The sequence below is a fragment of the Coccidioides immitis genome (assembly GCF_000149335.2).
Source record: "Coccidioides immitis RS genomic scaffold supercont3.1, whole genome shotgun sequence".
NCBI classification, from domain to species: Eukaryota; Fungi; Ascomycota; class Eurotiomycetes; order Onygenales; family Onygenaceae; genus Coccidioides; species Coccidioides immitis.
The window spans coordinates 4327988-4352894 of NW_004504310.1; the positions used below are offsets into that span (position 1 = coordinate 4327988).

Genomic DNA, 24907 nt, shown 5'->3' on the forward strand with positions numbered 1-24907 from the left:
GAATGCGTTCCCAGTGGAGCCAATTAGCCGGCCAGCATTCACGGCGCTGCTTCCGTAAAGTAGAAACGAATCGGATCTGCACAAATTTTCAAGAGATTCAAATAGATTTCGTGGATGGCGTCCGACTTTGACTTCGAAAGCTCTGCCGATCAAACCCACCACGCAATCTAAAGCTCGCCTTTCCCGACGAACTAAAAGACGGAAACCGATAAGGCCCACTGACGGTTCGTCGAACTGAAGCAAAAGACAAAGATGACCCCGTATTTGAACCTGACCGTCCACTGAATGAAGCCATGTCATCAGAGCATCCTTCCATCCGCGCGCTAGCAACAATTTCCGGGTTCAGCATCGTCATGCCACGAAGAATCTCAGCAAACGTTCCCATCATGGCGCGAAACTCGGTCTCTGTCAGTGGATGTGATGAAAACCGAGATTTTTCGTAGAGTTTCAGGAAAGAATCTCCCAAATGCGGAGGATTAATCAGCCCCAACTCGTCCAAGTGATTCATATAATCCCGTAAACACATCGACAAAGGCCGTTGTAGAATTTTAACGATACGCCCATCCGGCGTGTGCTCGACATTTTCATGGGCATTCGAATAATCCAGGCTTCGACCATGTTCCAACGGTAGGAATCTCGGATCGGTGGGAGCCAGAGACACGGCTTTTGCCTCGATCAAATGCGGCAATTCCTTGATAACGGGCTCAAACTCCTGCCCAGGTAAATCTTCACAATCCGGAGCAGTCCACCCCGGATGAGCCACGACCCCCCAAGGTGGTGGTCCGTCCACGGAAATAGTCAGACTTTGGTCTGAGAGGCTGTTATCTTCCCCTGACCGATCCCTCGGCCGGGCTTGCTGTGCGATAATGGCGCTTCTCGTCAGACCCTCGACAACGAGGCGACGCACACTTTTCTTCACATCAGGCTTCTCAACGGGAATCCATGCCTTGGGTATCCCGGCTATAATGCTGCGGTTGGTGAAGATGCGGCTGGCGTATATCAAGATGACGAGCAGAAGGGTGAATATGTAGACACTGGTGATGGCAAAGATATTACGGATCTGATGGCTCGTGTAAGACTGGTAGATAATATCTCCGGGTGTTAACAATGTAAGGACAAAGAGAATAACGGAAAGGATGGTGAAGGATGTAGTGTAGAAGAATCGATAGACGGTTGATTTGCCTGTCATGGTTGCAACAGGGTTGTTTCACGCCCTGTCTGATCGCCCAATCACCGAGACGCAGCGGCAACCATGTTTGAGAATGCTTTAAAACGTGGTTACACGGCCTCAGCTTGCCGTGGGAACGATGGCTCCGTCTTCACCCTGCCTACGATCATGGCCAGCTACCGTCGGTTGCGCTTCGTCGGGCGCCGGCAGAAGGAGGTCGTTGCTGAGTCAGCCGAGGGCAGCCACGGACTCAGGGGCTGCGCAAAGTTAACTAGCAAGGCTGATCCAGACCAAACAATTGACTTTACAATTGACTTTCTCGCAACAATTCACGACACCTCTTCAAGCCAGATACTAATGTAGCTTCGCCGTTGTTCCCTTCGTCAGCTGCATCCACAGAAAGGGATGACATTAGTTACGAGAGGCAACATGGAAACCACCGATTCATTTGACTACAAGTGCTGCGTCGTGCTCTGACTTGAGATGAATTCACGAGGCTCATGGGACCTGTAAATGTTATACACATGGGTGTAATCTCTCGAGATATGTCAACGATATGTCAAAATGGTAGAGGCAAAAGTAAAATCACAAGAATATCTATCTCCGCTTCCTAAATTATTTGCACATAGGGACGGGGTTGGGGAAATGTTAGAGGGAGGGCAACACCGCAAGAGGTGGGGCAACGCGTAGGGGAGGGGAGCAAGGGACCAAAGCCAGAACCAGGAAGGAAAAATGTAGCAGGTAAGGGGGAATACATTAGAGTCATACGGTCATGTCTTAGATAAAACAGAGAACAGAAAATCGTAAACATCAAACTCCACAGACCCAAAACAGAGACGAAGCCATGGCCGGATTAGCCGCGAAGTTATAAGCTCACCAAGATCAGCCGCACATGATCTGATCCGAAAAAGATCCATAGATTCACCGTTGCGGCAGAGATGGGATGAGAGATCATAAGCAAGGAACGAAGTTGATATGATATATATTGAGAATTTCTTGTCCCTTGAACGCATTGAAAAATATTATCGACTTGGGAATATAAACTGATGACCAGAGTTTTGAAAAGGTCATCGTTTCGCAAACTCCCGATCGCTATCGCGGTGGCACAAAGACAAACTTGCAAAGGGCAAAAGCCCGTTCGACGGTGTTGGCTAGCTCCGTATACGCCATGAATGCAGGGAATCAACGGGGACGAACAGTGTGCAAAATAACCACAGTCTAACTCAGTTCTCAACTGGCTGGCAGAACAGCTGGATCTCTCCAACCTGCCCATTTGCGAGCATATTCTGATGTTGCTCACGCCATTCCATAATCGCCAACTGGACAGCTTCGTCGCTGTCAATAGTAACAAAATCACCATCCTCATCCCGGTAGCGCAACCTTGCCGACTTGGCACCAATTGAACGCGTTGTGAATCGGGCGAGTTTCGCATCAACCCGGTCAGTCAAGGAACGATAAAGAATGTTGCTTGCAATCACTAGTGTAACATAGTTGTCATTAAAGTTAACCTTGGCTTTCAGTTGGGCTGGCATGATGTTCTCCACCTCTTGATTCAAGGAAAGGCTGGAAGGATTCGACGTCAGAGAAGGTTGCGAACGAAGGGTCTCACGGCCTTGCGCATATTGAGGCTCGGTAAAACCGGGACGCAACGACTGGGGTGGCGGCATTGTACCGGGGGAACTGCTTTGGCTTCGATTGATGGGGGTTCTCATGTTGGCAATATTCGCTGGAATGGGTGGAACGGGCACATTGTCCACTGTTTGCATTGTATGGCCATTCAGATGACGACGAGCCGAATCAGGGAGATTATGGTTATGAATATCGGGGCTACTGGCAGAGCGCATTCTGGATTGCGCGGGGTTTTGGGGGTTTTGAGACGATAGTGGAGGCAATGAAGGACGCTGGGTCACACGAGGAGGATTGCTGTAGTACGGAGAAGAGGTAGGCCCATCCCGTGATCCTGCTCTGGGCATTGCTGGAGCGGTATAACGATTGGAGTCTTCATTCCATTGGCTAGATGGAGTGCCTTGCCGAGAATAGGAAAATGTAGTCGATGAGCTTGACCTCGTGGACGATGGTATTTCAGCCACAGGGGAGAAATATGAGCCGGCGAGTCGCTCTCCAGGAGATAGAGCTCCAGGAGAGAATTGTGTGTGGAGAGAAAGAGGTGGTTCCGGCATCGGGAACCGGGGCGGACGGGATACAGGTGGACCGGATCCTCCGCTGCCACCTGTCCCTGATCGAGCTCGAAGACTCGTACTGGACGCATTACGTGACATCGAGAGCTCCGAGACTGCAGGGGCCAGGTCTTCGTCTGCGTTATACTCTTCTGCATAAGGATTTTGCATCTTTGCATTCTTGAGATAGGTAAATTCCGTTTCGGAGGTACCACTGCGCGAAGTATTTCGTTCTTCAACTTGGAGAGCTCTTTGAGCATCGATATCTTTATACCACTTGCGCATAGTCTCCTCATCCCGGTATCGAATCGAGAAATTGTCCACAACACCGGGGTCGCCCTTCCAGAATATTTGAATCTTATAGGAGCCTAGAAGTTTCGCTTGTCAGGCGGTTGTTCGAATGTATGAGTAGATTACGTACCTGGCCGCTGAAGAGATAGTATCTCTGTCACATTTGCCATGTATATCCGGCCCTTTAGCTGAAGACGAGCTTTTCCTTTTTGAGTGTTCGGATTCGGTTTATCTTTGCCCATCAGCTTGGACTTTTGTTTATTCGGATTTATGTCTTTACAGCACAAAAGTATTCGTTGGAAAAGATAGATGTGGTACTGTATCGAATAAATCATTGCCGTTAGTCAGTGTCTCGCAGGTAAAACAACCGAGCATCAAATAGGCTTCGTTTAGAAGAAAAAAAGAAAAAAGCACAGTTCAGGGAAAAGTGCAATACAGCGAATGAAGTGGGTCACAGATGGGAAGGACGGGTGAGCGATATGTAATCTTAGTAGAAATGAGATCGAAAAGCACAAAGGAAAGTAAAATCGACCTCGCTTCCTGTGCACTGCGGATTCACATGGTTGCCGGTCTCGAGTTGCAACTCGAAATTTCACTCGTCAGACTATTAGTCCTGTTGGAGGCTAAGCCATCACTCGAGCTAGAATTTTTCTGGTATTCAGCAGTTGGTACTGCGCGTTCAGATACATGTCTTCCTTGGAGCCATTGCCTTGGTGATCGAGGCAACGGAAAGCCACGGATGACATTCACTCTTTTCCGGGAATCTCCTTGGGTTGTGGGATGAAGCATGAGAGTAGGTAAAAGCTCACTACTCCCTTTCGATATTGAAAACGCGGAAGAGAGAGACCTCCTTGCTCTTGAAGCGAAGGAAGGCCGTTCTATTGCATCTGACGCTGATGTGCTGGCGGACCTCTTTAAGACCTGCATTCTTCTCCCAAGAGTGAAAAATCTGATCCGTTTCGGAGTAAATAGTACCCTGGTATTGGGTCCAAGTTCAGAGGAAAGGTTCGAGGTAGGAACCCAGGCTTTCCATGGATCGTGTGTGAATAGCCTTATTGCTGGGCTTCCTAGGGGTATAATCATTCGGTAGGGCAGGTTCGGGTCCAAAGGAATCCTTAGGCGTAACTCCAATGACTTGGACAATCCACGACGCTTTCTCCAGGGCCAGAAATCTTTAAATCGAAGGGCACTGAAATATATACGAACCTCTCTTTCCGAGTCCTTTCCAGCATCACCCTTTATTACTATGAAGGTTCCAAAACGGAGCAATTCGCCGAACGCTTCGACTCGAAGAGCTTTCCAATCATCCACCCTGTTGGTCAAATCCTGAACCGCGGCGGCCAGGTGCTCTTTATCGATAGCGCTATTCGCACGATCCAGGACTAGTTGAATGATGTCGATGGCAGTAGTGATATCGGCGCTGAGATCTTCTCGATCTGTCTGCTTTTTCAATTCCTGCGAAATTATTAGCCAGTTAGTATTGTCGACACTCACACGCAGGAGCATCCTTACCATGAGCATTAGAGGATACTTGGTCAGGCGCTGAAACGGCTTTACGAAGAAGCCGTTTAAGGTTGACAGCTGGGCCACCATCTGCTGAAGATCAAGAGATCGCGGAGCTGCGTGGATCTTATCCCACTCACGCAAACAAACGGCATCGCAGCGAAGTTGGTTGGCGATGAAAGGCTCATATTGCCGGAAACCTTCCTGGTGATTGATGAACAGCTCACCCCAGTTCTGAGATTCTTCCGGAAGTGCATTATGCTGCTCCATCCGGATAAGGAACCTCTGCGCGAAGTCAAGTAGATTGTTTAAGTTGAGAAAAATTTGGTGGCTTGAGTCGCCATTCAGGGCACCGGTCTCTTCGAGCTCCTTTTTAAGGGCCTGTAGATTTTGCAAATGATGGACGTAATCCCTTTCAGTCTCCAGCATTTCTTTAAGGATATGTTCTCGTCGCGTAAGCTTGGTTCTTTGTTGCTCAACGGGACCGGAATTTGTAGGCGATGGCTTATAAAGTTGACCTTGCATTTCGAGGATATCCAGGACACGATTAACCATTTTAATAACCTTGATAGACAGTTAGTAAGTATATCCTCGAGTCAGGGTTTCTATAAAATTAACTACCTTAACGAAGCCGGTGGTATTCTCGCCATAGAGATCGGTTATGAGGAAGCATTCCTGCTGAGGGAATTCCAGGTCTTGCAAGCAGGCTTGAAGGAACTTGAAGGCTGCGGCTTTCGGTCTTCGGTGTTCTTGAACCTTACTCTCGTCCAATGTTAATGGCTCAGCGGGTTGAGTAGCGTTGAAGATGGTCATCAACGGATATCCATTCTGCAAACACCTCCATACAGACGCCACGGGATCACTGATTTCCTGAGTTTTATCTAGGGCCTCCATCTCTGCCAGATGCGGCTCAAAACCAGGGACTTCTGCGAGTCTCTTCTTCAGGTGGGCGCAGCTCTGATACAGTGACTCGCCTCCTCGGCGATTAATGATATTATCTTCGGCCATGACATGGCCCGGGCTTATCACCGGCTCCATCTTGGTGCGATAGGACGTTCACAGACCGGATAGACGATATCGGAACGGTTCAAGCTTCGGGGACTATTCCTGGCCAGGATTCCCGGTCCGTCACAGCAACCACGAGCATGAGTCTGCGAGATTTCGACAATGGACAAGAGGAGAGAGCTCGAGGTGGGCCGGTGAGAGACGGGACGAGGGGCAAAGAAGGACCAAAAAAAGAGAAAAAAAAAAAGAAAAAAGGAGCGAATGATAAGGACGAGCTCTTCGAGGAATGTGGTTAGCAAGCGGATCACATTGAAATCCGGGATGGGCCCTACCCCGACAGGTGCTATGGTAAGTTGAATTTATAAACTGGAGATGTCCGGTGCGGTGCAAAGGAAGGGATGGGATGTTCTGGAACCTTTGAGACAAGCGCTTGGTGATAACGCGTGAGGCGGCCAAAAAAAATGAGGCTTTTGTGGGGGGAGCTGTAATCCCAAGGAGCTTTTGGAACGACTCAAAAGTCAAGGACGGCGGGCTAGAGATGGGCAGAGGGCTGGGTCAAAAGACAGAACAGAAAGGATCAAGCGATGCAACACACGGCCAGGAGGGAGTCTGGGGGAAGACGGCAATGGAGGGAGGCCAGCGTGCGAGTGTTGGTTGGGCTGTTTCAGGAGGTTGACTGAGCATGTCACGGAGCAGCGCTGCGCTCACCTTTTTCCCGCGCCAAACCCCTTTCGGCCTACCGTTACAGTTGGCCCCGTCTGCGCTAGGCCTAACACAGCTAGCCCGTCTACTGTCCCAGCAAAGCGCTCGCTTATGTCATCACCACCGGCCCTGAGCTTTTCACCGGGCGGCGGGCACCGGGGGCGCTGGCGGGCGTGTTTGGCGCGGGCTGGACCAGGCTGGCTGGGAGCTGGGGGCTGGGGAACTGGAAGCTGGGAGAAAAAACCTACACATCCAGGCCGGGCACAGCGACATTGTTGTGTCTCGCTGCATCCGAACCCTCCTGGCAGACCTTTTGCGCCGCACGAAACACCCTAAGCACCGCAATCCCGGTGCTGCGTTGGGCCTCTCCCCGTGTCTGGGCGATGACAAGCAACTGGATTACCTAAGACATCGAACGGAGGCCTGCGACGACGACCGGTCGAGATTCGTCGGCATCCTTGCCCATGCTGGTTGCCCAACGGGTTAATTTAAAACACCTTTAATATTACTTTTGGATACCTTGGATGTTTTCTTCGGCCTGGATCGCTGTCTCCCATCCGTCCTACATCCTGCTGGCGTTGCTTGAAGCCTCGAGAGGTTGGCAAAGTTGGCCGAAGCGACTTGTTGACATTATTTGGTAGCCTTGAGGGAGCGAGTGAGTGGCAGAATCCCGCCAATGCCTGCGACGGCTTCTCCCGGCCTTTGACATTGCCCACGCCCTTGGCTCCCGTGTTGTTTGTTGCCGCCTGCGTTTGTTGCATCGTCACCCTCATCCCGCTACTTGCCGCCGCTTCGTGAAGTCGCGATGGACCACGACCCAACGGACCCGGCCGGCGCGCCGCCTCTGGGAAAGCTGCAATCGGACAAATATAAAGGAGGGCTTGGAGCTCCATCGAATTCATTCAGGCTTGATGAGGGGTATTCCGATGAGACCAAAAGCGAAGCGGGCAATGACGGGCCCTTGGGGAATGGATTCACACTCCCTCCATGGTTACTCTCCCATACGGAGCCTGTCAGAGCAGGTACCGTACACATCCTATTTAAGCCCTTCGCTTTGATGTTTCGATGAAAGACCTAACCTTTGTTCCAGATCTGGCTTTCGCCCTTCTAAGCACCCTGCGGACATCTACAATCGCGAACATCGTCGAGAGACTCACTCCGCTTCTTCATATGGACCCGGTGCAAAAACTCCCCCCGGAAATAACCGCCGAGATATTCTCATATCTCGATCCCACCACCTTACTTACTGCTTCTCTTGCCTCCAGAGCTTGGAGAGACAGAATCCAGGACTCGCTGCTATGGAGAAAGCTATATTTACAGGAAGGGTGGAAAGTGAACATGGAGGAAGTCCGAACTTTCCAACGGCAACGCGCCGAGTCGATGCAATCGGCCTTGAGAAAAGTCCGGATGAGGCGATCGGATACGGAGTTTGGGCAGCCGCTCCAGAAGAGACGAGTTTTACCAGGTCGCACCAATTCGACCGGCTCGAGTGTGAGTATGGTGGAAGGCGACGCGTCGAATTCTGCGATGTGCCGTCCTGCCGATGCCGGGGGGGACTATGAAATGCAGGACGTTGGTAATATCGATAACTCCGCGGGGTGTCCCCCACTTGATCGAGATTTACCGTTAACCCCTTACAAAGAAGCGTTTTTATCCCCAGCTTTGTGTGCAGACGACCCCACAAGACTGAATTGGGTATATTTGTACAGGCAACGGCGTATATTGGAAGATAACTGGCTCAATGGTCGCTTTAAGAACTTCCAGCTACCACATCCGCTATACCCTTGGGAAGCCCATCGTGAATGTATCTACGCAATCCAATTCAGCGGAAACTGGCTGGTGAGTAGCAGTCGAGACAGGACTATAAGAATTTGGAATCTAGAAACAAGAAGGCTCAGATATCCTCCTCTGCTGGGACACAAAGGCTCAGTGCTTTGCTTGCAGTTTGACGCCAGCGAAGAAGAGGATATCATTATCTCTGGTAGCAGTGACCGAAATGTGATCATTTGGCGTTTCTCTACTGGAGAAAAATTGCAAATCCTGAGCAACGCACATCTTGATTCGGTGCTAAGTTTGCGTTTTGACAAACGGTATTTGGTAACCTGCTCAAAAGACAAACTTATTAAGGTTTGGAACCGCCAGGAGTTGAGTCCTTCGGATGAGGATTATCCTAAATATTTCACGGGCGTCGGGGTGCGGTATCCGCCTTATATCGTGGATACCTCGAGCATGTCTCCGTCGACCCTAGAGGCCCAAATTGCAAATGAACACATCAAGACTCTACAGCCATACTCCTTGCTGATGACGCTTGACGGACATGGAGCTGCGGTAAATTCGATTCAGATCGACAAGAACGAGATCGTTTCAGCGTCCGGGGACCGCCTTATCAAAGTATGGGATATTCACAGCGGGTCTTGCTTGAAAACCCTGGTTGGTCACCAAAAGGGAATCGCGTGCGTTCAGTTTGACAGTAAACGAATAATAAGTGGCAGCAATGACCTTACTGTGCGGATATACGATCATGCTTCCGGTGCAGAAGTAGCCTGTCTCCTGGCTCACGAGGACCTTGTCAGAACTCTTCAAGCAGGATTTGGCGATCCCCCTGGCTCTGAAGAGACAATGAGGCTAGAAGCCATGGCAGTTGACCATGATTACTGGGAAGCTCAACGTCGTGGTGATGTTCGTCATGAAACTGGTCGACGGCGGGTTAACCGGATGCGAAGCACAGGGTCAAGACGGCCACAAGACATCATGGCTTTGGGGGCGAAGATTCCCCCGGGAGGTGGTGGGAGTAGGTGGGCCCGAATCGTGTCTGGCTCTTACGACGAAACAATTATCATCTGGAAAAGAGATAAAGAAGGTAAATGGGTAGTTGGACAACGATTGCGACAAACAGATGCAGCGCGAGCATCGTCCGCCATTGACGATTCTATGGCTACCGAGTTCCTCACTCAAACCTTTGGAGCGAACTTACCGGGAATCCATAGGCACCTTCAGGCCGCAACTCATCATCCCCAAAGTAATGCTTTCGCTGGTCCTTCACAGAGCACCGCCGCTGTTGTTCCCTCCTCAGCACAAGCTGGTGCCAGTTCATCGATACCTCAACCGAGCATCACTGCCCAAAATGCCTTTGCCAATCAGCTACTACAACCACAGTCCCAACCTCAGTCGTCTGCCCAAGTTTCGCCAAATGCCCAACAAGCTCCCATCCCGATTCCACAAAATCAGGCCACGCAAATCCCAACTACTGGCCAAGTACAACCAACAGCTCTACAACCACAGCCTCATCAACCTCAACCTCAACCTCAACATCCCGCCCTCCAACCCCCGGTTGGTCCGCACCCTACCGCCCCTACACAGACCAATAACCCGGGGCAAGTTCCCCCCCACCATCATGCAACTGCAAGGATTTTTAAGCTACAATTCGACGCGCGAAAATTAATTTGCGCAAGCCAGGACCATGTCATTGTCGGATGGGACTTTGCAAATGGCGACAAATACCTAGAGGAGGTGTGTCGATTCTTCGAGAGCCTGTGAGCAAACGCTCCAGAGCGGCAAAAATATGAGTGGGCTAACACCAATAAAACAACTTTCTTACTTTTGGTGTTTTTCCCCACTAGGCTGGGTTTGGTATCGTTGGTGTCTGGGGGGGCTATTTCACCTTTCACATTGAGATACAATCCTTTCAAGCTTGCATATGAACACAAGGTAATGGCGACGCACTTCCAGCCATCTTGAACCGATCCCCAGGTTGATGAATATACCACCTGCCTACCTTATGTTGAAAGCAAAGAACGCTTGAAGATTGGCGGCAATAACCCACGCATCGCCTATTGACAGATGTGTAGGATTTATTACTCTTGGGACTTGCTTTGTACCTCACATCTACTTTGTCTTGTTCAATTTTTTTTTTTTTTCTTTCGGCAGCTACCTGTATTATGCCCTTGCATCGTTTTGCCCGGCATTTTTAGGATTTTGATGTTTCGCATGTTATCATTAGCAACAGTTGATACTTTACATTATGATGGCAGCTTGATGACCAGCGCCGAACATAGCACAGAATATTGCACTCATACATACATACCAAAATTCGGGCTCTCCAAGCGCTTTTATGATCTTAAAATTGCAAGTGGAAATAGGATAATAGGAAAGAAAAAGATTTTAAAAAAAGGGATAAAAGAAAAGAAAACGAAAGAATAGTGTCTATTTTCTGCTATGGAGCTGGTCGATTCCATCCACGGTCTTGATACACTAACTAGCTAAACTCTGCTTCTCTAAATAAATGCTTCTCCTCTCAAATTCCGCGCCGCTGGCCAAGCAAAAGGGTGCAACTCGCCAAACCACCAGCCCAGCCCTCAAAAAGTAAGTATAGAGACATGGCTGGTTCACCTAGAGCTAGCGGGCCGATAGCCCCAAGCCGGAATCCATGGCTGAGACGCTTTCTTTCCACGCCTCCAAAACTCCCTAAAATTCAAGCAACTTTGGCGCTCCACCCGATCATCAGCTTCCTGCCCTAAGCTGAGTCTTGTACCTTCATTCAAGTGATGGATGAACCACAGTCGACAACATTCTGCAGCGAGGGTAACAAATGAAAGGTATTCCCAGGACTTGTGACTATTAGCAACGGGAGGGGCAGCCGAGAAGCCCACAGGATCGGGAATTGCGCTACCCGAAACCGATTGAAAAGGTAATGTAGACTCTTCACGAGAATTGCCGGCAGTAGCTGTCACAGTGCACGCCATGCCAAAGCTTGTACTGGGCGGCGATGTTTCAACCCTAGGGGCGGGCGCAACCAGAGGAGGGTGTCTGATGTATGAAGGAAGAGGAACTGATGTGGTATCAACTGGGCCTGTACCGTCGACAAAATGAACTCTACGAGGAGCAAGAGAACCACTACCACTGCTCGGTTTAGAAGCGGAAGCCCCGGGAGTGGTCTGTGGAGGAGTAGCAGCCGCATTGTTGCAACAAAGAGATCCCTGCCTTCGACCCTGATTGACTGAACCATTATCTTTGGTATCCCGAATGCATCCAGCAGGTGATGGTTCGCGAGAAAACGGGTGATTCTGTAAGCGTCCCGCGCCCACACCATGCCCGCTTTGACGAATGCCAAAACGCCCCCGAACGAGAGTTCCATCGTCCGCACGCGCAATTGCTCCCGCTGGCAACCCCGGTACGCGCGACGGGGAAGACGAAGATAGAGCAAGGAATCGCGGCAGTCCAAGGAAGCAGCACGTACAATCGTCCACCTCAACATCATTTCCGGACCCTGGAGTGGTCTGGGACGAAAGACGATACCGAACGGCCTCCGGCGTTCCAAACGACGGAAGCCCTGGCGGTGTAACACTCCGAATTGGGGGAGGGTATATGGGCTCCAGAGGTTGAACGGGAGAAAAACGCTCACTGAGCCGGGGCTGTTCAGAAAAGCTTCCATAGGAGGACGATAATCGACTGGATCGACGAAGGTAAGCAGGGAGAGAAGAAAACGGAAATTTAGGACGAAAAGAAGGAATATCGAGATCGTCTAGAGAGTAGACTTTATCTCCGTATCGATTTCCGAGCAGCGACGCACCAAAAGACAACCGTGACCTGAAAGAAACGCCAGTGGACAAGAGCAGCTCCCTGGATAGCGGCGAGGCAGAGCTTTGGAGCGTAGAGAAACTCGGATGTTCGCTGATGGGATCAAGGACATGAGGCCGCCATCCACTGTGAGTTACGGATCGATACACCCCTCTCCTTTTTCCACCAGCGACACCGGGCTGCCATCGTCCGAAGCTGTCCTCCTTTTCTCGCTTTTGATCCTCATGGGGTGCTTCATCGTCATCGCACCCATCCAAACTAGTCAGGAAACCATAATGGAGAGAGCTATGTTCGCTAGGGACTGACTCTGATGAGTCCAAGTGTGCGTTGACCCCTCGAATGGACACAGTCCGGCGCAGTCTACTTCGAGTAGGGCCTGTACCTTCAGCGAAAGACTGGGATCGCGAATGATCGGCCGTGAAGCCTCCATTTCTAACGAATGGTGGCCTTCTCGGCGCTGCAGACGCCATTGATTCCTACTAGGTGGTGGGATAAACGAGTGGGACCCCTTATTGCAAGGGGCAAGAAAGTCATGGAGTATCTTTTCGTGTGTGAAGAGACCGACTCCGGACAAATAGGGAGTGATCAGTATGTATTAATGCGAGCTGATTAGGAGGTACGTTCCAGGCGGAAAGCACAAGAGGCCCTTGAGGCAAGCATTCAAGGCAAAAAGCCCAGCAACAAGGAAAGCATGATGACGCTCCAGCAATGAGAAGACCTGCACGCCCAAACACCAGCCAAGATGCAGCCATTTTGATCTCTAAACCCGTCAGTCTTGACACATGAATCGCGGTCCATATATACCCTACTTTGCCTTATATATCAATACAACCATGCAACCATGCAACCAGACAGTATGCCATGCCACATTGCTGTGCAAGCTAAACTCAAAATTATGGGGACGAAGACAACTGCATGTAACGATGGAGAGAGCGGACACAAGCAATCAGGACGCGACGGTGCTCTGGCTTACGTTCGACTTGCCAGCAGCCTGCTGTTCCTTCTTCAGGGTTCGAACCAGAGCCTCAAGTCTGCGTCGTTCTTCCTGTTCAGCCTAGAAGCAAGAAGAAAGTCATCAGTATAATAGCCTTCGAAACACCGAGTGGCTAGTGATGTCTCTACCTTTAGGGCCTTTAGATTTTCCATCCTCGTATCTCGCATCATCTTCTTGAATTCATTCTTCAACACCATCATCGACGTCGTCTCCGTTGGCGTTCCGTCTCCCCGTCGGATACCATTGGCCCCCAACGCCTGGATCCGTTCGTCACCCAGCTGCATCTCGAGAGTCTCACATCGATCCCGATAAGAATCTATCATGTTCTCGAGCTTATCTCGCTCCTTTTCGAACTCGATGCTGGCTTTGGTCAACACTTCGTAGTCGTCAATTGTTTCACGAAGCTCCTTTTCCAGCACCTGCACACGTTCCTGGAGTTCAGATGAACCAGCGTTACTTTTGCTGGTCTGCTGAGTCTTGAGAGCGGCCAGCTCTTCGGTAAGACTCATATTACGCTGGTTCAACTCGTCCATCTCTTTTTGGATTGCCGGGTTCGCCGCAACCTGCGCAGCGCGCTCGGCCCGGCTTCCATAAGCACCGTCAAGCTCGGCACGGGCAACGGTAAGCTCCGTTTGTATCCGAACCGTTTCACTCTCAAGCTCAGAATATTCAGACTGAAGCTTCCGCAGCTGTTGTTGGGAGTCGTCGATAGTTTCACGAGCATTTGCAATTTCGAGGTCTTTCTCGGATTGCAATTGTTGGAGGCTAATCTGGAGATCGGCGATTTGGCCATCTTTGACAGTTTGATCTTGTTCAGCAGAGTCCAGGTCCGCCTTGGCTCTGTGTCTATACTCTTCCAGGCTGACAATTTGACCTTCTTTCGCGGCTAAATCTTGTACAGCCTTCTCGAGTTCTTGTGCCAGCTTCTGCCGAGTTTCCTCGAGAGTAGCAATTTCGATTTCCTTCAAGGCTAATTCCTGTTCAACCGCCTGTCGTGCTTCTTCCAAATCGGCAATCTGGCTCTCCTTTAGCGCCAGAGCTTGTTCGGCCTTTTGTCGAGCTTCCTTTTCAACCTTTACAGCTGACGAATCGTTTGATTGCCGCTGTTCCCGAATCATCGATTCTTGGCGAGCGGCATCGAGCTGGTCCATGACCATAGTGAGCTCCTCTCGCATATCGCTAGCCTCTTTCTTCGAACGATCCAGCTCCTTTCTCAACTTCACAATCTGTTCAGTAAGATCCGCAATATGGGCGTCGCGCTCCGCATCGGATTTACAATTAAGTTCTCTCTGCTGTTGGATTTGGGTTGTGAGGATCGTCTTCTGTTCAATAAGGTTTCCGATGCGTCCTTCAACATCTTCGATCGTTTGTCCAAGATAATCAAGCTGCTCTACGAGAGTTTTCCTAAACGTTGAGGTGCGTGGGGTAAGCTGAGGTCGCGTGGAACCAGCCGTAACGAGAATCCCATCGAGTCGTTTGTTGAATATGTCCAGTTTCTCTTCCGCATCGGACAACGAGCCTTCCACTCCGTTGAGAATATTGGACTGCTGAAAAGCCATCGATTCCAAACCTTTGTCTAGGGTGTCTAGACTGGTTTGTACGGCGATCACCGGATCCGCGGGTGTTCCGGTGGCATTACCCTGGAAAAGAGGATCAATGTCCTGGTTCGGATTTGCTTGCATTATCATCTCCCGTAGACGAAAGTTCAGATCATCTAGTCTTCTTTTGGTTTCGTGCAGTGCGACTAGACTCACGGAATTTCGTTCGCCGGCGATCATGGTGGGAAGGTCACGTCGAGTGTGGCCCACGTTAAAATCGTCCAGATATTCGGGGGTCCTGTAGAGGCTGCGCTCATCGAACTCAACGACATCGCCGTTCCTTTCCACGCGAGTTGCACCTTTTTTCTTAAGACCTTTGTGCGTCATTTGTAGGACCCCGGCGGTATGCTCTAGTATTCTCCTTCGGATCTCATTAGCCCTCCTTTCCAGCTTCCAAAGTTCCTGAGCGACATCTTCACATCGACGCGCACTGAGGGCAAATTCTTCATCGGACTTGTGTTGGAAGCTATGGCGGCCGAACAGCGTTATTCGTCTACGGTGCGACTTGGGCGAAGACTCTGGGCTTGTGTCCGAGCTGTCTCTTCTCCCGCCCTTTGAATCATACAGTCTACCTAGAGAGAGAGCGGCCTCCTGCAATTTTAGCTCCAAGGTCAATTTCCGCTTTGAGGCCTCGATGCGATTCGACAGGAGGAGCAATTCCTTTTTCAACTCCTCCACCTCTTCGAAGGATAGCACCTCGAAGTGCATACTGTCAGTTATAGCTATTTCCGCAAGTAGATGCATTGCGACGGGATCGTTGGCATTGAGTAGAACAGAGCTTCGTGGGTGCGAGTAATTGAGCTGACCGGACAAAGAGATATGGTCAGCGCATCCTACGTGCGCTGCACAAGTTAATGAAGGACTTACAGGATTGTATCTTGGGTTCTCATCTTCGTTCGAGTCTAGGACATTTCTATATCCATCAACCAGAGCCTTTGGCGAAGGAGGTGGCAGTACTGGAGCCGAAGGTGAGAAGTATCGAGGGTCCTGATAGGAGGACTGACTCGATCGGGAGTTGGTGACATTCATGTTTGCGAGTGAAGAAGGGGGGAAACAATGGAAAAGAAAACGAAAATACTAAAATGCTAGCGGGATACGGAGTACAGCTGGAGCTATTATTTCCCACACAAGATGTGCATCATTCTTTTGCCCGTGCAAGGTATTTTTCCATGACGATGACGATGAGAAGGCTGGTGATGGTGGTGAATTTAGGGGGGGTGTGGTTAATTTTCTTTTTGTTTTCTTGCCCTCGAACGACCACCAGGCGCTAAGATGCGAATTGGGAAGAAATGGTGGATTGGATGTGCCTTGCGGCCGTCAAAACCGAGATATATGCACGTTGCGAGCACGGTCAACCGAGTGACGGAGATCCGCCACCCCTGTACAGCCCCTTGTCCAGCTGCGCGAGAGTTGGTGATGCGCGGACGAGCTGGCTGTAGAGCGCGAGATCCATGGGACGCACCATGGAGTGCTTATATAAGACTGCAAAGCCGGAGAAATAATATTGCCGCTGTGGCGACGCTAATGCCGCATCCGGGATAATGCGAACCTTAAGTGCCTGCGCCAAACCTTAACTGGCAACCAGCAGGCGCAGCAGTGAGGCGCAGAAAAAGCAAAACTAAAACGAAACAGCAAAACGAGGCAAAACAGAACGATGCGCTGCAAGGCACGTCTGGGTGAGGAAGAGGATGCACCTAGTCGCGTGCACGCAGTCTTGAGTCCAGAAGTATAGTGGCTCACCGTCGAGGTATATATATCATCGGCCGTGTGCCTCGTGTCCTGAGCCGGTGCCATGAACGAAACGGTTCCGTTGGGACACGAGATTCAGCCTTCCAACCTTCAGGGCTCCAATCAGGGCCCGGGCACGGCCAATCGTCACGGTAAGCTCGTCGAGCTTGGGATGGCGTGGGAGCAATTGACTGGATGTGTCTCAAGCCCCCAGAGGCCACATGGAGGCCCCTCGGCAAGCTTGTCACTCCCTGTGGAGTCCATCCTCTTGCGTGATCGGCCGTTTGAGTTCTGCCAAATGTCCATGCCCGCCAGAGAACTCGACAACTACGGAGTACGGAGAGCCATATGTAGCTATCGGATGGATGTGCAGATGTCCCACGGATCTACACCCCGCAGACCGTGGGGAGATTGGGCAGGTCAATAAGCTCGGGGGAGAGATGCTACCTTCCACTTAATAAGCTTGCCCATCTGACCGAGCCTTTGGTTGCTGCTCCACGATAGAACCTTGTTGTCCTCCATCTTTCCCAAGGTAACAAATGCGGAATGGGCCCTGGAAATCAGAAGGTCAACAGTTCATAACATCCATTTGAGCCTTAATGCTGTTACCGGGAGCGTGGCAGCCCTGGTAGCATAGGATGGCATGCAAATTTGTCAGGTCCTTTTCCTAGTCTGAATATTTTAGTCTATAGGATCAATGAGCAATCAGTATTATTTCCCCGGGCTGAAATCCATCAAACCGAGCATGTACTCCGTGCACCATATATATATGATGTGCATTATGTAGTTCTCCGCCATATGTATGTGCACATTGTCAGCGGTCATGAAGCCGGACTGTTGTCAATTTCCCGATGATCGCACAGACTAGCTTGTTTTCGAAGTTCCGGAGCGCGTTCACATGTCGAGAGACGGGTTAGATACTCGGGTCATTGAGCAGTGGTCTGCAACCAACAAAGCCGTTAGCGTAGGATCCTCCACGTTACACTAAAATCTGGGGTACTCTAGACATTCCTCAACGAAACATGCTCAACACCCTCTCCTCCAACGTTACCGCCCTTCGCATGCCATGGGTGATGACAACATGGACATGAGCAACGTAAAGATTGGCCCAGACTCCCATGACATGAAGCTACCCAGGGACCCGGACGGCGTGACCATTCCCGCAGTTTCGCTCACCCACGATGAAGGAGGATATAAGGTGTATAAGCGGCGCTTTTTCGGCCTGGCACAACTGGTCTTGCTGAATGTTGTCGTTAGTTGGGACGTATGTTTTCCTCCAGGACCAACTCTCTCACCCTCCCGCGGTCCGCGTGGGTATATTCCGCGTTGAATGACGGCGCATCGGTTCCAAGGCTGACGCGCTACAGTGGCTCACGTTTTCCGCCGTCTCCAAGACCTCGTCCGAGTATTTTGACGTCTCTGAAGCAGCAATCAACTGGCTCAGCACTGGGTTCCTTTTCGCTTTCTGCGTTGCAAGCCCGTGAGTAGAAGCTATTTCGCCCCGATTGGTAACCCCCTTACGTGGTCGACAGATGAGCTGACCAACACACCCCTGCGCAAACGTAAAGTGCTGTGATATGGACTCTGAACAAAGGAGGACCCAAGCCTTCGATCGTTGCGTGCGCTGCTTTGCTCCTCGTCGGCAACTGGGTCCGCTATGCAGGGACAAAGGCAAAAGATGGGATCTTCGGCGTGACCATGTTCGGCCAGGTCCTCATTGGATTTGCTCAACCTTTTGTCCTGACCGCCCCGACCAGATACAGCGATGCGTGGTTCAGTGATCGCGGGCGAACCAGCGCGACTGCAGTTGCAACTCTGGCGAATCCCTTGGGCGGTGCGTTGGGTCAGTTGATCGGCCCAATGTGGGCGACGAAGCCTAGTGAAATACCAAACATGGTGCTTTACGTTGCGATAATCGTAAGCTCATATATAATACGCCCTTCATGCTGATTTAGACTTATATCTAAAACAAAGACCTTCTGTCTCAGTCAACCGTGGCATGCATCCCTTCGTTCTTCATCCCTTCTCTGCCTCCCACGCCACCGAGCGCCGCTTTCAATGTAACCCGCATCCCGCTTACACAAAGCCACTGCAACCTCTTCCGTGCTCTCGAGTTCTGGCTCATCTTCTTCCCCTTCGGAATCTACGTCGGCCTGTTCAACAGCATTTCCTCCCTCCTCAACCAAATCCTCGAGCCACATGGTTTCTCCGAAACCGACGCGGGAATTACCGGCGCTCTGTTAATCTTTGTCGGCCTAGCCGCAGCTGCGATATGCTCCCCCGTCACAGACAAACACAAACACCATCTAGGTACCATTAAGGTTCTCATACCCATCGTCGCAGCCACATACATCGGGTTTGTCTTCGCCCCAGAAGCGCCCAGCGTGGCAGGACCTTTCGTCGTCGCCGCCATCCTGGGTGCAGCAAGCTTCGCTATTCTACCCGTAATCCTCGAGTACCTCGTTGAAATCACGTATCCCATGTCCCCCGAGATCCCCAGCACGCTGTGCTGGGTCGGCGGGCAGATTTTCGGCGCGGTGTTCATCCTCGTGGAGAACGCGCTCAAGGCCGGGCCGGACGCGGATCCACCTAGGAATATGAAGAATGCGCTTATTTTTCAGGCGGTCATGGCTTCCGTGGTCATTCCGGCGCCATTGTGTCTGGGCTTGTTTGGTAGGGAGGTGAGGAAACGGAGATTGGAGGCTGAAGAGCAGGGAAGGGACCGAGGCGGAGCTGGAGATGAGCTTATCCCTGAAGACACGAATGGTAATAATAATAAATAATAAGAATGCGAAGGCGATTGGTATGTAATTGCCCAAGTCGGGTACAATGCCCTTTCATTCGGCCTTCCATTTAGAGATCAGGTAACGTTTCCTTTCATATACCTTTATCTATTTTACATTCCATCCACCAGTATTAAGCAGACCTTTCACCATCTCTTTTGGCAAAGATGTATGTATGTACTACATCCGCTACCTTACAATGTTAGGCACAGGTAGAGCTTATTGTTTAATCACATAAACATCTCAAACCATTGTTTCTCTGATCAGCTGGGGTGCTCGTGTCTCAGAAGCAACCCACCTACACAGGATGCACAGTCCGGTCCGAAGCATGCAAGTAAAGTAGCAATCCATTTTCAAACCAAGAATGATACATGATGCTAAACCAGCCAAAAACAAAACCGCTATGCTCCCTCTGCTCTGGCAGTATGCTTGGAAGTAACATCTTTAATTCGGAAATAGAGTTGACAGAAAAGATGAGCCACCATTCTATGCTGCAAATTTTTTTTGTTTTACATCTGTACATAATTTGGGAGAGTCTAGGCGGAATTGAAAACAAAAATGATGAAATGCCAGAAAAAAAGGGCAACGGAAATCAAAGAAAGAAGACAAGACTTCTAAAAGGATACCCCATATCATGCACGTACACATCACACTCAACTTGATAGATACACACGCAAAAGAGGCCGGGCTAAACAAGGAGGCAGTGAGCCCGTTGCGGGATTTGGCATTATTCGTATTGATATCTCTCTTTTTCTAACTTTTCTTTTCATTGGCTCCAGTTGTATACACTTTCATCTTCTCTCATCAGTCCATCTTGAAAATATTGAGGCGTTGGGTCATATCCAACTTCTGTTCGCGAACGCTCACCGTTGCGATTCGGGGATAATTCGCAAAAACGGAAAGTAATCCTCTAGGTGAGTTGCTCGAATATTTCCCGGATGGACGGAAGGGAGGAAGGTAGATGGACCGTAGGTGGATATCTATTTGAGGGCGGCCCAGAGCTTGGGGGCTGCGCACTGGGTTGCGCAGTGCTGGAGATGGAAGACTATGTGTCGTTAGTTCACCGTAGAGATGCGCATAGTTAATGCGGTCCGCGATATTGAAATTCGAGTGACCCGCCGCCGCACCAGAAATGAACCTTTGACGTATTTTAAGATAGCAAGGCCAGTTCGACGACGGGCGAGAACCGAGTACTGGGGACATAAACTTACACTCCTCGACGCAGTCTTCATGGGGTCCCTTGAAGTCAGGATCCTCGGCATTCCGGGTAACCCGCTCAACGCACTCATCGAAGTGGTGTTTATATGGGGCGCACTGCTTGGAGTTTGCGCATTCTACGCCACAGCGAATTTGTGTTGGTTAGCCAAATGTACATTGCATCTTGACTCTAATCAGATGGACGCCCATTGCCCCCATAACTTCCTTCCCGACTCCCAATGTATTCTTTCTCACATGTGTGTCTCGAATTGAGCCACTTGGACCTTCCACGGTGACTCAAACCCCACAAAAACAAACAAGCGAAACAAGCGAGGGACACAACTCACCGGCCTCCAACTTGGGCTGAATATCCTCAGGCTCCTCCTCTTCCTCCTCCTCTTCTTCTTCCTCTTCTGCCTCTTCGGCAGGTGGGTCTTCCTCCTCAGGTTCCGGGGCAGGAGGGGCGGGAGTCTCCTCTTCGGTGGGCGGTGCCTCAGCCTGGACTTCCGTGAAGCTGACGGCGCTCACGAAGTCAGCGAAAAGTTCTGAGAGACCCATTGTTGTCAATGTGTGACGGCGGGAAATCGGGAAGGCGGAGAAGAGGAAGGGAGGCGGGTAGGCGGGTGTGCGTGCGCGCCGGAGAAGTCCAATTGACGTCGTCGGGGGTTCGACAGCGACTAACGGTGGAATTAGTCGAGGTGGAAGAGGTCTCCGGACGTTGGGGCTGGCGTGTGTTGTGCAGGTTTGTTCGGGTTTGTGAAGTCCTGAGGATTTCCTGACTAACTCAATCGGCAGGGTTGCGCTGGTCTGATTGGCTGATTGCAATTCCAGGACACCTGATTGGTTGTGGTGGAATTTCTGTATCTCCGCGCCGAGAGTCTGTCTGGCTTATAGCAACTGCGTGTGGCTGGATGCTATACAGTGCCACAGCCTGGGAATATCCATCGATACGTTTGCAAAGGGAGGTTAGAACGCAGGTATCAAACGCTTGAGGGTTATGTTCATGCACACGCACATACTCTATACATGGCCGGTAGGGTCATTAGGGAAATAAAATATCAAATGTCTACATGTTTGTCTCTCGCTATGCACGCAATACACCAGACACAACACCACCTGTCCAGTTGGACCTGATAAAACCCCAACGAAAAAAGACTGTCCTGGCATCGGGAGTGTAAGAGGAAAATTATGGGTTATTGGGCCCGACGAAGTCGCGCCTCAAGGTCATTGGCCACACCCTGCTGTTGGGCTTCTTCATAGCCTGGAGGCGGCTCGGTAGGCGGATCGAATCTCTCCTCATGCGGGGTGTGCCGTGTATTCTGGCTGGAGTGCAGGTCATTGCCCGGATTCGAGCATCCGGAGAATGGCGGGGGGAAGGAAGATGATGTTGGACTTGGGCCCTCGTAGGCCGGGAGTTCGTCGAGGTGGACATTAGTAAAGTTGACTCCGCTGTAGGCACCGTCACGCTGCGAACTTCTTTCAGAGATCATTCCGTTTTCCCGAGCTTGCTCGACCACTTGCTGCAAACGTTCCTTGATCCGCTCAAAGGCGGAATGGAAATCGAAGGCACCACCCTCCTTAAAGGTCATCTTTACCTGAACGGCTGTATTTGACGGTGGAATACCGCCTCCGACAACTGGTTGAACGATCGCGGACCACACATTTGGTCCAAAGAAAGGAGCTGAAACAAAAGTGTCATGGAGATTCAGGAGCGGGGCCGAAAATGACTGAAACTGTGGAGTTGGCTGGACGGGGAGGTAGACAATCTGCTGGTTGTCAGTCTTTTTCGTCTGATTTCGCTTCATCTTCTCCAGGGATATGCATACCCGTTGGTTCGTGAGGTGGACGCGGCCGTTGCTGCTTTGAAGGGATAACGACTCGTCTCCCGGGCGCGGATTGAGGGCTTGCAAGCTGATAGTTGTGCGAAGTGGAGATGTGTATATCAGTCGCTCGTTTGGCAAACGGACGAAACCATCTGTTTCATGGAGCATAACCCAGCTATTTGGGTGTAGTCTACTTAGTATGGATCGCTTCGGAGGTTTCTGAGGGCAGGTAGGACGGCCCATGGTGTATAGCAAAGGGGGTAATATTCAAGGATCAAGATCACACAGACCCATAGGGGTATCAAGCGCAATGTAAAGTAAATCTCTATGGAGAGCAAAATCAAGTCCAGGAGTCCTTTTTTTTTTTTTTTTTTTTTTTTTTTTTTTTAATTTTTTTGGTCTGTGCATGCAATAACGATATAATAAGAGAAAGGGGCCGAGGACAGAAGACGATACGTACTTTATAGACATGATTGAGATGCCGGCCTAGAGCAAGAGAGCTGCAGGCGATGGAGCAGGGACTATCTGTCGGAAGTACCAGGAATAACACCTCGCGAGTTGCCCACTTTTGCGATGGCGTAGAGGGATCTGAGTTTGATAGACGTGATTCCTTGCTCCAAAAAGCGAGGTTAACGCGCTCCAAATCCCAAGGAGAGAAGTCGAGGCGGGCTAGACCACCCGACGGCTAGCTGCAGGCTTTAATTACGTGCCCTTTCCGATGGGCTTATTGCGGGCTGCGTTAGTTAGCGGGAACTATATGTATGTATGGATGGGGCGGGGCGACGAAATGCAAGATGGGAGAATAAAACCCCGTTGGGTCAGCAAGTGGCCATCGAATAAACGGGGGGTTGTTGGCAAAATATGTTGATGGAAAAGACCGGGGACGGGGAACGACAGAGTTCACCAGCACGAGGGATGACGGCCCGTTGTCGTAAAAGTGTCGCGAATCCGCGGGTGTGTGTGCGCGGAAGGACCGAAGTTTGAATCGAACTCGTGGATCAGTGGGCAAGGACCGCGTAGTAGAAGTACGGAGTACGGAGTAACTATGGGGTAGCTAGTTAATAAAGGATGGCTCTTTGGGCGAACTCTATCGGTTGCTGGCGCAAGGGTCGAAATGCAAAGGGTCTGGGCGTCACGAACATATGTTTGATGGAGGGGTGGGAGCAGAGAGATCGTGTCGTCGTTGGTAACTTGTGCAGAAGCTGTTGTTGTGGGCTGTGAAAGCTCTCGGGGATTAGCAAGGGCCCTTCTCCATCCGCACCAGCCTGCTTGTCCCATTTAACACCTTTTGATATCCCTGTTGACCGCCCTATGCGGTGGAGCGACGGCGGTGCTCTCGGAGGGTTCGGTGCTGGCCGGAAAGCGATCGCGAGACCTCCTAGTTAGGCCAGTTGGTTATTTATGTACCGTTAAACTTCCTGTTTCTCCATGGCCAGAGAATAATCATGTCTCGCTCCCTGACGAGAGGCTATCGGACCAGATGTTTGAAACCTTTCCAATAAATAAATCGTTTATTTCATTTCACGAGAATGAAGACACGGCACACGTTGCAGGGATGGGATAACTAACCGCAACCCCACGACTGGATAATTTCCCGCCTGTTCGAGCTGCATATTTTTCAGCCAGCATCGTTTTGACTTTGTACGGCTACGCTGCCGAGTATGTTGACTCGAGAAGGATATACGGATCTACAAGCCAAGCGACTATTACATGCCGTAACATACATACATGGAATGCCGGTGACGACGTTCTCGGAGGAACAATTATATGATAACTGTGAAACGCATCTCGTCACCATTACGCCGTCCTACCAGTGGTGAATATGAAGGGTTACCAGACTGGACCGGTTGAGCCGGGGCCTCTATCGAGGAGCGCAGTGAATAGTAAAACCCCCCCTTTACTCCGACTTTTGAGATAAGATGGTCATAGAAATCCAGCCTGCATGTTGGAGTAACTGATCAACGACCATTACCTGGCTTTAACGGAGTAAATAGTAAACATATCATGCTACAGCCGCAATAGCTTCTGGCCGAACACCCAAAGCCTACCCACACCATTGATGTCATAGATGGGAAACAGGGCAGCAATATTAAGCTATTTCAAGCAGACGCATTTCCAAGGATCTACAGAGAACAGAGCATGTCTAGCACAATCGAGTCAGCCAGCTCTTATCCATTTGTCACCTTGCATCACGGATGAGGATTGGCTTACCGAGTATTAATATTTTCAACACTTGCAGTATGCCATGCACATGTATATGCAATTCGTTCGCTTCAGGGAAGAGCCACGGTCAGGCCCCCCAAACACTCTGAAGCGCAAGCTAGCGATAATGCCTAGACGGCGGCAGGGTGGTGCATAGTT

At 50.6% G+C, this 24907-nt stretch overlaps 10 protein-coding genes across 10 annotated transcripts; 3 read left to right on the forward strand and 7 right to left on the reverse strand.

The window, feature by feature from the left end:
- Positions 1–97: 97 nt before the first annotated feature.
- On the reverse strand, positions 98–1189 carry CIMG_01568 (thermotolerance membrane protein Dlt1; the record flags this gene model as incomplete). The annotated part of the gene is made up of 1 exon (XM_001247796.1): positions 98–1189. One exon carries the CDS (start codon positions 1187–1189, stop codon positions 98–100), a length of 1092 nt encoding a protein of 363 aa, XP_001247797.1.
- A 491-nt stretch (positions 1190–1680) lies between these two features.
- On the reverse strand, positions 1681–6728 carry CIMG_01567 (rho guanyl nucleotide exchange factor). The gene is made up of 5 exons (XM_001247795.2): positions 5761–6728; positions 5149–5703; positions 4843–5091; positions 3767–3953; positions 1681–3713 (listed from the first exon to the last, which is right to left on the reverse strand). Exons 1-5 carry the CDS (start codon positions 6175–6177, stop codon positions 2392–2394), a joined length of 2730 nt encoding a protein of 909 aa, XP_001247796.2. The 5' UTR covers positions 6178–6728; the 3' UTR covers positions 1681–2391.
- A 362-nt stretch (positions 6729–7090) lies between these two features.
- CIMG_12775 (uncharacterized protein) lies at positions 7091–7607 on the reverse strand (the record flags this gene model as incomplete). Its single annotated transcript, XM_001247794.2, has 2 exons — positions 7091–7249; positions 7356–7607. 2 exons carry the CDS (start codon positions 7605–7607, stop codon positions 7091–7093), a joined length of 411 nt encoding a protein of 136 aa, XP_001247795.2.
- On the forward strand, positions 7399–10383 carry CIMG_01565 (F-box and WD repeat protein; the record flags this gene model as incomplete). The annotated part of the gene is made up of 2 exons (XM_001247793.2): positions 7399–7868; positions 7937–10383. Exons 1-2 carry the CDS (start codon positions 7652–7654, stop codon positions 10381–10383), a joined length of 2664 nt encoding a protein of 887 aa, XP_001247794.2. The 5' UTR covers positions 7399–7651.
- Positions 10384–11231: 848 nt separating this feature from the next.
- On the reverse strand, positions 11232–12893 carry CIMG_10776 (uncharacterized protein; the record flags this gene model as incomplete). Its single annotated transcript, XM_012358895.1, has 1 exon — positions 11232–12893. One exon carries the CDS (start codon positions 12891–12893, stop codon positions 11232–11234), a length of 1662 nt encoding a protein of 553 aa, XP_012214318.1.
- Positions 12894–13072: 179 nt separating this feature from the next.
- Positions 13073–16718, reverse strand: CIMG_01564 (involucrin repeat protein). Its single transcript, XM_001247792.2, has 3 exons — positions 15883–16718; positions 13546–15816; positions 13073–13477 (listed from the first exon to the last, which is right to left on the reverse strand). The coding sequence occupies exons 1-3, from the start codon at positions 16042–16044 to the stop codon at positions 13370–13372; spliced, it is 2541 nt and encodes an 846-aa protein (XP_001247793.1). The 5' UTR covers positions 16045–16718; the 3' UTR covers positions 13073–13369.
- A 1064-nt stretch (positions 16719–17782) lies between these two features.
- CIMG_01562 (cell surface receptor/MFS transporter) lies at positions 17783–19789 on the forward strand. The gene is made up of 4 exons (XM_001247790.2): positions 17783–18007; positions 18111–18223; positions 18312–18660; positions 18732–19789. The coding sequence occupies exons 1-4, from the start codon at positions 17810–17812 to the stop codon at positions 19524–19526; spliced, it is 1455 nt and encodes a 484-aa protein (XP_001247791.1). The 5' UTR covers positions 17783–17809; the 3' UTR covers positions 19527–19789.
- Positions 19790–19853: 64 nt separating this feature from the next.
- On the reverse strand, positions 19854–21470 carry CIMG_01561 (ubiquinol-cytochrome c reductase subunit 6). Its single transcript, XM_001247789.2, has 3 exons — positions 21071–21470; positions 20738–20860; positions 19854–20571 (listed from the first exon to the last, which is right to left on the reverse strand). The coding sequence occupies exons 1-3, from the start codon at positions 21279–21281 to the stop codon at positions 20507–20509; spliced, it is 399 nt and encodes a 132-aa protein (XP_001247790.1). The 5' UTR covers positions 21282–21470; the 3' UTR covers positions 19854–20506.
- Positions 21471–21695: 225 nt separating this feature from the next.
- On the reverse strand, positions 21696–23697 carry CIMG_01560 (uncharacterized protein). The gene is made up of 3 exons (XM_001247788.2): positions 23007–23697; positions 22550–22721; positions 21696–22489 (listed from the first exon to the last, which is right to left on the reverse strand). Exons 1-3 carry the CDS (start codon positions 23015–23017, stop codon positions 21917–21919), a joined length of 756 nt encoding a protein of 251 aa, XP_001247789.2. The 5' UTR covers positions 23018–23697; the 3' UTR covers positions 21696–21916.
- On the forward strand, positions 23615–24317 carry CIMG_01559 (uncharacterized protein; the record flags this gene model as incomplete). The annotated part of the gene is made up of 3 exons (XM_001247787.2): positions 23615–23732; positions 23811–23927; positions 24169–24317. 3 exons carry the CDS (start codon positions 23615–23617, stop codon positions 24315–24317), a joined length of 384 nt encoding a protein of 127 aa, XP_001247788.2.
- Positions 24318–24907: the final 590 nt, after the last annotated feature.